Consider the following 13,632-nt stretch of genomic DNA (forward strand, 5'->3'; position numbering starts at 1 on the left):
CTACTGGTACTAGTTATTGCTAGGAATTAAATAAGGGTATAGTTCGCGTCATGTAAAAAGAACGCTGGCCTTGAAGCTGCGCAGAAGCGATTTATCGGTCTATTTGGTGGTACGGGGTAGGGGGACGGGAGTGTTTATCACTGTCGCATGCTTGCCGGTGTGCTATTGGTTGACAGCGGTTGACAGTTCGACGTCGACTCAAATTATTATCGCGCACAAAAGTTTTAAATTACAAAATTCTCCATTTACTATTTATTTCACTAAAAAACAATTATCAATTTATCATTTTAAACACATAAAACCTATTAAGATACGAATATCGAGAGTACAGATAATTATTATTTTTGAATACGACATTTCAATAACTAAAAAAATTTGTTATTGCTTTTGTTTAAAAAAAAATTGTGATTTTGTAAAGTGATAATTATTATACTTATTTAGTCCGAATTATTCGCACTTGTATTTCTAGTATTTTTTAATGTACCTACCAATAACCATTATACGAAGCCGCGAGTGAAAGCCTAATTAAAAAATAAAACAGTAGTACTTGTGCGCGAGTATACCCATGCGCAAACGCACCCCCTCCAGTTTCTTTCAGCGTTCTTTTTACATGACGCGAACTATACTTACTTTACAAAATATTCCTGTATTGCCTGTCTAGTGATCATTGGCAGAAGAGTATCTGCATTTATGTCTCTAAATGTATCAGAAGGTGGACATACGTATGCAGGGTCCTCTTGGATGTCGCAGTCAGCACAAAAATTTTGGTTTTGATCATACGTTCGTAATCTGTAACAAAAATTGGAAAGTTAGTTCATTATAGCAAAAAAAAATGCTTACAAACCTTCATAACCTCAAATATTTCAAGCGTTTACCTTTCAATCAAATCAGCTTTTTTACCGGCAGTTGTTGCATTTCTTTTACGAAGCTCGGCTTTTAGTTGAGGCACAGTCATAAATGAGTACATTTTAAAAACAATACACACTAAATCTCGTTTATCTCGTTATTAGCCAAACACTTTAATGCCGCGAAAAGTAAACAAGGTACAGTTGCTTAAAGCGACATCTGTAAACAGCTTTGAGTGAGCCTCCTCATTGACCATGTCATGACGCAATGCCAGTGTAAAGATTGTCAAATAGCTGTCGTCAGTTGTCATTGCTGTATTGCTGTCATACTTTCAGTATTGAAAGCTTCGTGTTTATATTTATTAATAAGTTTTCAAACATAACTACTTAAAGATTGACTGATAAGGCTATACTTTATTTAAATATCAAATTAATACTTAAAGTTAAATATGTTATCACAATCATCATGATGGCAAAAACATGTACAAAATTCACAGCGAAAGTTTTGATAATTACGCCGTAATCTGAACTACAAAAATGTTAACATGCATTCAATCGTTATGTTTTTATGATTATGATGCTAATAAACTGATTTCTCCTTTAAAATATACAATGTGGTACGCCGCTTTATTACGGTTTATCCGACGGCGACTAGTATTGGGTATAATATTTGCGTCTTCCTTAACTTATTGTATTGTTAGTTTTCTTAAAGAGGTTAGTATCTTAACACCTCGACTCACATTATGAGAAAACAGATCTTTATACAGTGTAAGACATCAAATCAATTCATTGTAATCATTTATTTCAGGGAAATGGCAGGCATGTGGTGTATCAAGATATATCCATAGAAAGAAAACCCTTTGTATGGAGAACATTACAGGAGCATAATGAAACATATGAAATCACCTGTAGAAACTCTCTCCAAGGCAAATCCATTTTAGTAGATGATCGAGGTAAGATACTTTCCTAACCTGTCTTTATACAGATAAATAGAAATTGTCAAACTGTAAAAATTGGAAATGTCTAAAATAATTAGTTAATTGTTTATTTTTGTTTGTATTCAATATAGTTACGACATAATTATTTTTTTTTAATGTAACTAGGTCGGCAAACAAGTTTTGATATAAGAAACGTAGGAGGCTTGACTGATGGTAAGCAATTATTGTAGCTTATAAACGCCTGAAACGCCAGAAACATCGCAAACCCGTTGCCAACACTACCCCTAATCGACCCCAGGTGCTCTGGTTATCTTACTCACTACAGGAACAAAACACTGCTTGAAAGCAGTTATTTAGCTGTGATCTTCAGTAAAATCAAGGTACTTCACCAGTCAAGCTGCTTATAAACTTGAACAGGATATGTCCTGCTGAGCTCTACCTCAGTTGTATAAGGAAAATAAAAAAAATATATTTCACTGGGCCAGATAGTTTTTAAAAATATTTGACGTAGCATTGTTATCTCCATTTCTATCAGTACTAAGTAAATGTAAATTTTATCTATAATCTATACACATAAATAAAATTGGCGTGTCTGTTAGTAATATTAAAATAACTATTTTTTCTAAATGCATGTGAATGTACACAGTACATTTACCTATATCTAGTAACATTTTTTATGATTTTTGTCTGTCTGTCTTTTTGTTTGTTCTGGCTGTACCGATTTTGACGGGACTTTCACTGGCAGACAGCTAATGTAATAAGGAGTAACTTAGGCTACTTTCATTTTAGAAAATTATTTATTTTGCAAGTGCGAATTGAACAATATTTTATTTTAAATTCCACATGGACGAAATCGTGGGCACAGCTATAGTATGAAATAAATTTTTGTGTGTTAAGTTTCGATTTGTAAACAATAGGGTATTCCACTATGTTTGAAAAAGTACTTCAAAATGTTGATTTTACAAAAAAACAGCCACAAAAAATAAATATTTCGGCAAAATAAACTCGCTTTCATGCCATAAAATTAAATTACATTTTAAACCTTTTTTATTTCCGCAAAAACGCTATCAGCCATTTTGGTGATGTAATATGATTAATAAAAAAAGTCGTGTATGACGTATGTAACACTGAACTCGTTCAATACGTCAAAAGTTCAATACCTTATACACATACTCTTTGTCGTTCAACGTTAACAGCTACAAATATTTTGTGTTCTTATGTAAAATAATGAATTCCAATAGCTATCGTTGGTGTGTAGTGTCCAGCTGTACAAATACTAGCATTAAAATAAAACCTTTAAGTCTTAATTTGGCAGTAACATAACCTAACACTTTCTAACATTATTTTTTAAATTAGATATACCTGGCACTTACATAAAAAAAAAAAAAAAAAAAAAAAAACAGTATAATATAACAATTAATACTTACAAAGATGTCTTAACATTCCGAAATTCACAGAACAAAACAGAAATCTGGGTTACATGCAAAAAACTTTGCAACCATCATTGAATCAATTTCTTGCAGATTTGTACTATCTGCTTTTACAAAACCTTTTTGCATTTTAATAAATAAATAGCTACAAATGAAATGCACTTACGAAAGAGCACAACTATTACTCCTTGAAGTTAAAGTTGATAGATAATTGTGTACCTAGCTGTTTACAGAACTGACAGAATTTTGTTTTTGCCCGTATGACGTCATACCATGGCGGGTCGTGTTTTAGGTCACGTGATATACACTTTACAAAATATACAACTTTTAATTTCAATATAATAAAACAATAATGTGCTTTTATGATTTCAAAATCAGAATATTTAAGTGTATTTCTCCATAAATTTTAATTTTTATCAAGTTTTATAATTTCTTTTTCACTAGCGAAAGTACCCTATTATTGACGAAAACAATGAAAAGATTAAAAGTATATTTTATATTTTACAATTTTAGTCAAAATAGTTGCCAGTTTCAAATATCAACTAATTTATCAATACATTTTATTATTATTATTATTAAAAATAATTCTAATTGATTAAATTATTTAAACCTATAATTGGTAAACTCTATAAGCACTTAACCAATTTTATAATTCATTTACAATATGAAAACTACATCATTCAGTAGTAGTACGAACTACTAGGAGTAACCACAGATCATAAATATCAACCAGTTTACCATCAAAAAACAATAAATAATGAACAATTTCCTTTAATTCTATTTAAAAAAAAATAAGTGTATTTGTATATAATAATGTTCTCAGGCTATGTCTGTGAGAGGGAAGATGTAGCAAAGAATGGTTGCTGCAACATTGATAGTGAGCACACTACACGGTACAGCTGTAATTCGTGTAATGAAAGCAGCTGTTGTATTATGTTTGAATACTGTGTGTCTTGCTGTATAGATCCTACTAAGGTAAAAAAAAATTTTTTTTCTTTTTAAATTTCTGTTTTTGGTGACAATAAAATGTATTATTATTATTATTATTATAGCTACTAAGATAGATTAGAAGGTCAAACCGCCAAGGTATTCATGTTAGGATCAAGTTGAGCTCAAGTCCTGTATAAGTAATTGTTTATGTATAGGACAGTAATTAGTAGTTTCATTATAAAACTGACACTAATTTAGAAAGACCTAAAGCAAGTTTAATTTTAAAAAAAAATCTAAACATAAGAGCAATAATTGAGAATGAACATAGAAAATTGTAGTTTCAGACAATGTAACGGTTATTTAAACTTCATGTGTTTGATAGTTTACAAGACAGGGCGTGTCTCAGGTTGCAGAAAGTTAAACTTTTGTAGTTCAAACTATCAACTATGTAATAATTTAATTTTTTTTTTTCAGAGGAGTATGCTTGAGATTGTGCTTTCCAAGCTCTCAGCAGATGAGAAAGTTTTGTTTCATTCGATAAGTGATGATTATGAATTGTGTATGACAAAGTGCCGCACAAGTTCCCATAGTGTTTTACATGAAAATTCTTATAAAAATTCAGCACATAAATATTGTTTTGGTAATTCAGTTTTAGAAAAAAAACCTCCTGATTAGCGATTACTTTATTGGTTACTACGACAGTTAAATGTTGAACAAGTTGACTAAGAAACGAATTGAACAACGATATTTTGAGTTTGAAAACATCTAAAGTCAGGTCAAGATATATAAAATAATTACAATTAATGAAATGTGTAAGAGTATCAAAATTTATTGCCCTTAACTTTAATTGGTAAATTTTAAGCTATGTGACTATTTTTGACAAAAATACCTATATATATAAGTTTTATAGTCATCTCAAAAGAGTCTTGTAGCTAAAACTTAATTATGTACTAATAATTGTTGAAGAGGATTTTTTTTATCCAATTTTAACTAGTATAATTACAATGCATTTATCTTTTTTGTATAATAAATATTCTATTTGTATACTGCATCTCATATAATATAAAAATTTTCACAGCAAGGTAATGTCATACTTTAATGAAAAATAAAGTTCCAATATATTACTTATGCCAACAATAACTTCTTAAGATGAGTAAAAAGCCATTCCTTTTTAAACAATGTATAACACCAAGTTTTCTTGTGTTTATAAATTGTAGGTTTTTTCTTTTTTTTTTTATACCGCTTATTTTAAATATAACTGAAACACTTATTTAAAGTAATTTTATTTTCACCTCAATCAAAAGTATTATGATTATTTTATTTCAATCTTATGATTAACTAGATGATCCTAGAACCTTTGCTGTATAGTCCTAGAACCTTTGGCTTTATTACTCAAAGATTATTTAAGTCATATTCAATAAGCTTCTTATTGTTTTATTGGTTAAAATATATAATTTTTTAAATAATGGATGTCTTAAACCATTAAAAATTTATCATGAACTATCACCACGGACGACATACTTGCCAGTAACATGTAAATCTTATCAATCGATGCATTATTTATAATTCTTTAGAATGTGCACTTTAGCTTTAATAAACTAGATACATAAGATCCATTACACTACATATTATCTTTAAGAGCCTACATGCCTTAAAATGAATTTTAAAATTGAGTCCTATTATATTTGAAAATCCAATAATTGCTGTTGTGATAATGTATAAATCTATAAGTGGCGTCTGTGTTGCTATAGTATTTGCAACCTACACAAAGTAAATGTTTCAAAAAAATTTTGCTATAAAATTTCTTGTTACCCATTACAATAATAAATAAAGTAAAGTACCCCAATTTATGTAACCATAGGCTAACATCTGCAGAGTGTTTAATACATGTGGAATTCAATAGAATTCTTTTGGTTCTGAGAACAATCCCTTTACTTTGTCTATCTTTCTTGTCCTGTGAACCCAAAATGGACACTTGAATTTTTTTGTAATATTTCATAAGTCGTAATTTTACTAAGAGTATGAACTGTGCTATCCGGTCATCACGCTAGTATCAAATTATTTTTTTTATATAATATTTAATATTTAAGAAGGCTCACACACGCACCCGAACATTGTCTACATTATATCTAAAGTAAATATTTGTTAAATACTTTTATTGTAATTTTTTAAATCAATTGTTAAAATTACCAACAAAGGAAAATACTCCAATTACTATGCTAAAATATTTAAAAGATTTATTATTGAAATTATAGAATAAGAGAAGAATAATAAGAGAAGGTAAATTTTGATATTTTATAATTAAATTTAAATGTTATTGTTAATGGTTACCAATTTCAAAATATAGTAGGTAATGGTAATGGTATGCAAGAATGTCTGCATGCAATAGCATATTATTATTGTAATATAAAAAATATTTTTATTTTATTTTTTCGATTGTAATGTAATTTCAATTAAGCGTGACAATTGCCTTGACGCTGTATTTGCGATTTCGTAAATGTAAGTAGGAATATATTATAATGCTTAATACCAAAAATGCTGTCACATTTTAGTCTACTCACGTTAAGAAACTCATAGTGACTCAACATCGCAACTGACAGATAAAGGCGAACTTAACTGACAGATAAAATTGGATTTTTTTTATCCAATTTTAACTAGTATAATTACAATGCATTTATCTTTTTTGTATAATAAATATTCTATTTGTATACTGCATCTCATATAATATAAAAATTTTCACAGCAAGGTAATGTCATACTTTAATGAAAAATAAAGTTCCAATATATTACTTATGCCAACAATAACTTCTTAAGATGAGTAAAAAGCCATTCCTTTTTAAACAATGTATAACACCAAGTTTTCTTGTGTTTATAAATTGTAGGTTTTTTTCTTTTTTTTTTTTTTTTAATACCGCTTATTTTAAATATAACTGAAACACTTTTTAAATATGTAGCTATATACCAGTCGGCTGTTACCTATAACACAAGCATTAAGATGCTTACTTTAGGGACAGACGACCGTGTGTGTATTGTGTAAATATTTATTTATATTTATATTTACTTATTTAAAGTAATTTTATTTTCACCTCAATCAAAAGTATTATGATTATTTTATTTCAATCTTATGATTAACTAGATGATCCTAGAACCTTTGCTGTATAGTCCTAGAACCTTTGGCTTTATTACTCAAAGATTATTTAAGTCATATTCAATAACCTTCTTATTTTTTTATTGGTTAAAATATATAATTTTTTAAATAATGGATGTCTTAAACCGTTAAACATTTACTATGAACTATCACCACGGACGATATACTTGCCAGTAACATGTAAATCTTATCATTCGATGCATTATTTATAATTCTTTAGAATGTGCACTTTAGCTTTAATAAACTAGATACATAAGATCCATTACACTACATATTATCTTTAAGAGCCTACATGCCTTAAAATGAATTTTAAAATTGACTCCCATTATATTTGAAAATCCAATATTGTATGTTTGCTGTTGTGATACTGTTTAAATCTACAAGTGGCGTCTGTGTTGCTATAGTATTTGCAACCTATACTAAGTAAATGTTTCAAAAAATTTTTGCTATAAAATTTCTTGTTACCCATTACAATAATAAATAAAGGAAAGTACCCCAATTTATGTAACCATAGGCGCTAACATCTGCAGAGCGTTTAACACATGTGGAATTCAATAGAATTCTTTTGGTTCTTAGAACAATCCCTTTACTTTGTCTATCTTTCTTGTCCTGTGAACCCAAAATGGACACTTGAATTTTTTTGTAATATTTCATAAGTCGTAATTTTACTAAGAGTATGAACTGTGCTATCCGGTCATCACGCTAGTATCAAATTATTTTTTTTATATAATATTTAATATTTAAGAAGGCTCACACACGCACCCGAACATTGTCTACATTATATCTAAAGTAAATATTTGTTAAATACTTTTATTGTAATTTTTTAAATCAATTGTTAAAATTACCAACAAAGGAAAATACTCCAATTACTATGCTAAAATATTTAAAAGATTTATTATTGAAATTATAGAATAAGAGAAGAATAATAAGAGAAGGTAAATTTTGATATTTTATAATTAAATTTAAATGTTATTGTTAATGGTTACCAATTTCAAAATATAGTAGGTAATGGTAATGGTATGCAAGAATGTCTGCATGCAATAGCATATTATTATTGTAATATAAAAAATATTTTTATTTTATTTTTTCGATTGTAATGTAATTTCAATTAAGCGTGACAATTGCCTTGACGCTGTATTTGCGATTTCGTAAATGTAAGTAGGAATATATTATAATGCTTAATACCAAAAATGCTGTCACATTTTAGTCTACTCACGTTAAGAAACTCATAGTGACTCAACATCGCAACTGACAGATAAAGGCGAACTTACGCTCGAGTGAAAATTAAAGCATTAATATTGTAAAATTTTTATGATACAATATCAAACATTTCGTAACGCTCTCGTCACGCATTCAGCACTAACTTCCCAAGTCCAGCGTGCGTAAATAAGTTTTACTTTAAAAAAAATACCTTTAATATTATAGCAAAACTTTAGTTGTGTTCGGACATGACTTTACAAAAAACTTGCAATCAACGAATTTTAATAAAATCTATTGAAGAGTTTTGATTATGACATTTTAAAAATATCTATATTATTATCTTTTAAGGTTTGTAGAAATTATACGCCACAAATTACATACTTGTTTAAATTGTTTGCATACATGTGTAGATCTGAAACAAATAGTTCTATTTTTAGGTGAGATAATTTAAATTTTAATTGTATTTAATATGTAATAGTAAAAACATACGTCACTTAATATAATACATTAATGTAATTAAGAAAAAGCCCTAAAATTTAAACATTACCTACGTTACGTAAAGTATAAAATCAATTATTAACTGCAGAAACAAATAAGGAAAGACTACATAACTATACTCGTACAAGCTATATAAACTAATTTCCAGTTCTAGTATGCCTTAATAGAGTATTTTTATTATTATATTTAATAATTAAGACATTTTTATGTTTAAGTTCGATATAACATATAAGTAACGTTTTGATTGAGCGTAGTACGAGTGACTGATTTATAATTGTGTGATGACTTGTTTTATATTAATAAACATTGTTATTTATTGATTAAAGTAAATAAATATTTTTATACGACTAGAATATAAATTTTAATTTTTTAGCTAAATCCTTTCCTTACACTATGGTAAACAAATCTAAAATTAAAAGTAATTTTTAATTAAATATAAGAATAATGTCAGTTTATACATTTTCCGTCTCTAAGGTCATATCTACTATACAGTTATTATGTTCAAAATACACTATATCATTGTTAACAGTATAACGTTATGGCAAAACAATCCCGGCTTAGAGTTAAGCCTTCCGGAATTATACATACTGTTATTCAAACATATATATTACTATAAGGTTATATGAATAATAAGTTGAGTGTGACGCGTTTCTTAATATTTATTAAGTTGTCGAATTATCATCAAGAGAAGCACTTAGACATGCAGTAGTTCTAGGAAAAAGTATTTTCATATTTTCTAGTAAAAACGTGCAATAAACTTTTTTTCGGTTGAATTGTTCTGTAACTAGCTGGATTTAACACCATGAAAAGGTGATATTTTAAAAATCAATTTTAAAAGTAAAAATAGTTTCCCGTCTGTTTTAATTTGTTTTTCTGTCCACCAAAATGGGTGAATCCAACGAAGAAATTCGGTATTTTTTTAATATACGAGTACAACTAGGTCGGCAAACAAACGTACGGCTCACCTGATGGGAAGCGATTACCGTAGCTTATAGACGCCTGCATCACCATCAGCATTGCAAGCGCGTTACCGACCTTACCTCCATTTCCCCCCAGGAGCTCACCAACAGGAACACAACACTGCTTGAAAACAGTATTATTTAGCTGTGATCTTCTGTAAGGTCGAGGTACTGCCCCAGTCGGGCTGCTCCATATTTTAAGACGCAAATTTCCTGCTGTGCCCTACCTCATTTAAGTTTATTTTGTAAAATTTTAAGTTTTACTTTAAAAAAAGGAAAATTGCGACTCAAGCCGCGAAATAAATTTGTGATGTTTATGGACCTAGTACAGTGTCAGTAAGAGTAGCATATTTTCAGTGAGGAAATTTTGATGTCGACAAAGATGCATTTTGCTCTGGACATTTTTGAAAAAGATCGAAATTCGAGTAGTTAAGACATAGCTGAAAATCTGGCTGGTTATATACAAAAGAGCTCGATATATGGGTGCCACATGAACCTACTTACTACAAGAAACCTAATGGACCGTATAGGGTACTCATTTGCGATTCACTCTTAAGAAGTAATGAAAAGTTGATCACCTACGATAAGAATGTACGAAAGAGGTGGTAGTCAAAGGTTAGTCAGTGTTGGATATAGTACAATAAAAACATTTGTTTATCTGTGCCCATCCACTGTATTTTTTCTTTTTTTTTGTATATGGTATCACTCTTGTCTTGTCCTCCATGGCTACTAAAGATGTCTGATAATTGCTCTGCTATATATTTGCTTTGTTAAATCCGCGTATACAGAATAAAGAATAGAGAAGTTAAAATAGGTATAAACGTCTGTTATTAACCCAAACCCAATAGTCAGTCTGCACAGACTATAGCAAAATCCAGGTATAGTGTCCACCTTGGAACATAAAAAGGCGACCAATGGCGAAATAACCATCAAATTGCTGGCTTTCAAATACATAGGCCGAAGACGGGCAGCGTCTTCGGTGCGACAAAGCCGCCTGCGGTCACCAACCCGCCTGCCCAGCGAGGTGACTATGGGCAAAACATATGAGTACGCGCCATTTTTGGTATGAACTTTGGGAGGCCTATGTCCAGCAGTGGACTATGATAGGCTGAAGTGAAGTGTATGGTGGGATTGGAAGGGCATCATTCATTATGAGCTTTTACCGCTGGGCAAAAATGTCGATTCGGATTTCTACTACTAACAGCCGATGAGACTTAAGCAAGACATTGAAACTATAAGCGGGCCGAATTGATCAACAGAAAAGGTGTGATCTTTCATCACGACAAAGCACGACCACATACGTCTTCAGCCGCTCAACAAAAATTGAGAGAGTTTGACTGGGAAGTCATAATGTATCCACCATATAGTTCCGATCTTACACCCTCAGATTTCCATCTGTTTCGGTCTCTTCAGAATTTTTAGGTAGTGTACAGTTAACATTAAGAGAGGAGTATCAAAACTACTTGTCACGGTTTTTTTATGAGAAGTCCTAAAATCTCTACAGCCACGCAATCCTGTCACTACTTACGAGGTGACGTTGATGTTATGTATAATTAATGTAAAATCTTAGCTTGAATTTCTAAATAAAATACGAAGAAAGTTTTTCCCTGCATAGGATTGCGGTTCTTTAAAATAAATAAACATAAATTTTAATATATAGATTTTTCTATTTTAAACACCATCAAAATATCTCATTAATTTAATAATAGGTATGTTTCAAACGTGTTTTATTATAATGTATATCATACACACAGGTGAAATTTGCGATATATTACCTTATCTTTTATCTGAAAACATCCATATGTGATAAATAAAAGTAAAATTGTCGCGTCACACATCTATCGTGAATTTAAAAGGCAGCTGTCCACATCACAATGCACCGACCTTCTCACGAAGAATCTGCGCACGCGCAGTTAGTTTATAACAGTGAGTGTGACGTGACGTTTCAAAATGTTCTGGTGAGTATTTATCTGTCTGCGTGTATTGTCACGTTGAAGTATTTTTATGACTTCTTTTAGAATTATGAAGAGAAAACGTGTGGATCACAATATACAGAAGAATGTTATGGAGAAAAACTTAGTTTATTACGTTTTTTTTTTCGAATTTTTATGAAAGTATTGATTTTAAACAACTTCGATAATGATTTGAACGTTCAACTTATTTCATACAAACCAAATTGAAAATTATTTTAAACTAATTTATTTGTCAACATAATCGTATCTTTTATAAGCTTAAATTAGTGACTTATATTATATTATTATTAAACTAGCTGTGCCCTTAATTTTATCAAGTTATGAATTTCTAAAATAAAAGTCCGGTCAAAATCGGTCCAGCCGTTTCAGTGATTAGCCGGAACAGACAGATATACAAACATTGTAAAAATTTTATTTTGGTATATGTACCGTGTTTATATTTTAGTAAAAAGCGGTTATTATAATACTTTAAACAGATACTCCAATTTTATTTATTTGTAAAGACGACTTCAAAAAAGGAGGAGGTTCTAAATTCAATTATATCTTGAAAAACAAGATCATGAATCAGCTGAGCATATTTTAAAGTTCGTTTAACTCGTTTTTTAGGTTCCGTACCCAGAGGATAAAAACGGGACCCTATTACTAAGACTTCGTTTTTTTTTATGTCACTAGGTCGGCAAACAAGCGTACGGCTCACCTGATGGTAAGCGATTACCGTAGCTTATAGACACCTGCAAGACCAGAAGAATCGCAAGCGTGTTGCCGACCCAATCCCCAATCCCCCAGGAGCTCTGGTCACCTTACTCACCAACAGGAACACAATACTGCTTGAAAACAGTATTATTTTGCTGTGATCTTCTGTAAGGTCGAGGTACTACCCCAGTCGGGCTGCTCCATATTTTGAGCAGGAAATTCCTGCTGTGCCCTACCTCAGTTATTCGTTGTCTGTCCGTCCGTCCGTCCGTCCATCACCAGGCTATATCTCAAGAACCGCGATAGCTAGACAGTTGAAATTTTCACAAATTATGTATTTCTGCTGCCGCTATAACAAACACTGAAAATAAACAAATAAATATTTAAGGGGGCACCCATACAACAAACACGATGTTTTGCCCTTTTTAAAGGACTTCAAAGGGAGAGGAGGTTACTCAATTCGACCCTATATATACTCGTATATATATATATATATATATATATATATGAGTATGTTTGGGGATAACTCCGTCTTTTATGAACCGATTTTAAAATTCTTTTTTTGTTCGAAAGGAGATATTCTAAGCGTGGTACCATGATAAGGAAACCAGGATCTGATGATGGAAGCCCAGAAAAATCGAAAGAAACCCTCGAAAATACGCATAACTTTTTACTGGGGGTACTGATTTTAATGATTTTTAATTTAATCGAAAGCCAATGTTTATCATGTGGTCACATATAAATTTTTCGAGATCTGATAACTACTTTTTGAGTAATCTTTGATAATGCGTATTTACTTGACTATTTTTTCGTCTACCTACGTTGTATTACGAGTACTTGTCGATGTAATTGAAATCGGTTTTTTTTTATTCGTTTGCCATCAAACACAATTTTTTGCTCGATATCAATAAAGACAACAGTTAGCCACTTGAAATATTCACAAAATACTCAACTGTATTTTTACTTTAACAATAAATAACAAAGTTAAAATAAAATAAATATTTAAAGGGGGCTCCCAT

General features: G+C 30.4%; 1 protein-coding gene across 1 annotated transcript; it reads left to right on the plus strand.

Moving 5' to 3' along the window:
• The first annotated feature begins 1,411 nt into the window (after positions 1-1,411).
• On the plus strand, positions 1,412-5,413 carry LOC123656454 (SREBP regulating gene protein). Its single transcript, XM_045592135.1, has 4 exons — positions 1,412-1,559; positions 1,654-1,798; positions 4,037-4,188; positions 4,618-5,413. Exons 1-4 carry the CDS (start codon positions 1,458-1,460, stop codon positions 4,816-4,818), a joined length of 600 nt encoding a protein of 199 aa, XP_045448091.1. The 5' UTR covers positions 1,412-1,457; the 3' UTR covers positions 4,819-5,413.
• The last annotated feature ends 8,219 nt before the right edge of the window (positions 5,414-13,632 follow it).

The sequence above is a fragment of the Melitaea cinxia genome, chromosome 9 (assembly GCF_905220565.1).
Source record: "Melitaea cinxia chromosome 9, ilMelCinx1.1, whole genome shotgun sequence".
NCBI classification, from domain to species: Eukaryota; Metazoa; Arthropoda; class Insecta; order Lepidoptera; family Nymphalidae; genus Melitaea; species Melitaea cinxia.

Excerpts from the sequence above, each read along its gene's own strand:
- LOC123656454 (XM_045592135.1), top strand. The coding sequence starts at position 1,458 with ATGTGGTACGCCGCTTTATTACGGTTTATCCGACGGCGACTAGTATTG. Across the intron at positions 1,560-1,653 it reads TTGTTAGTTTTCTTAAAGAG|GGAAATGGCAGGCATGTGGT; the intron begins GTTAGTATCTTA and ends CATTTATTTCAG. Across the intron at positions 1,799-4,036 it reads CATTTTAGTAGATGATCGAG|GCTATGTCTGTGAGAGGGAA; the intron begins GTAAGATACTTT and ends TAATGTTCTCAG.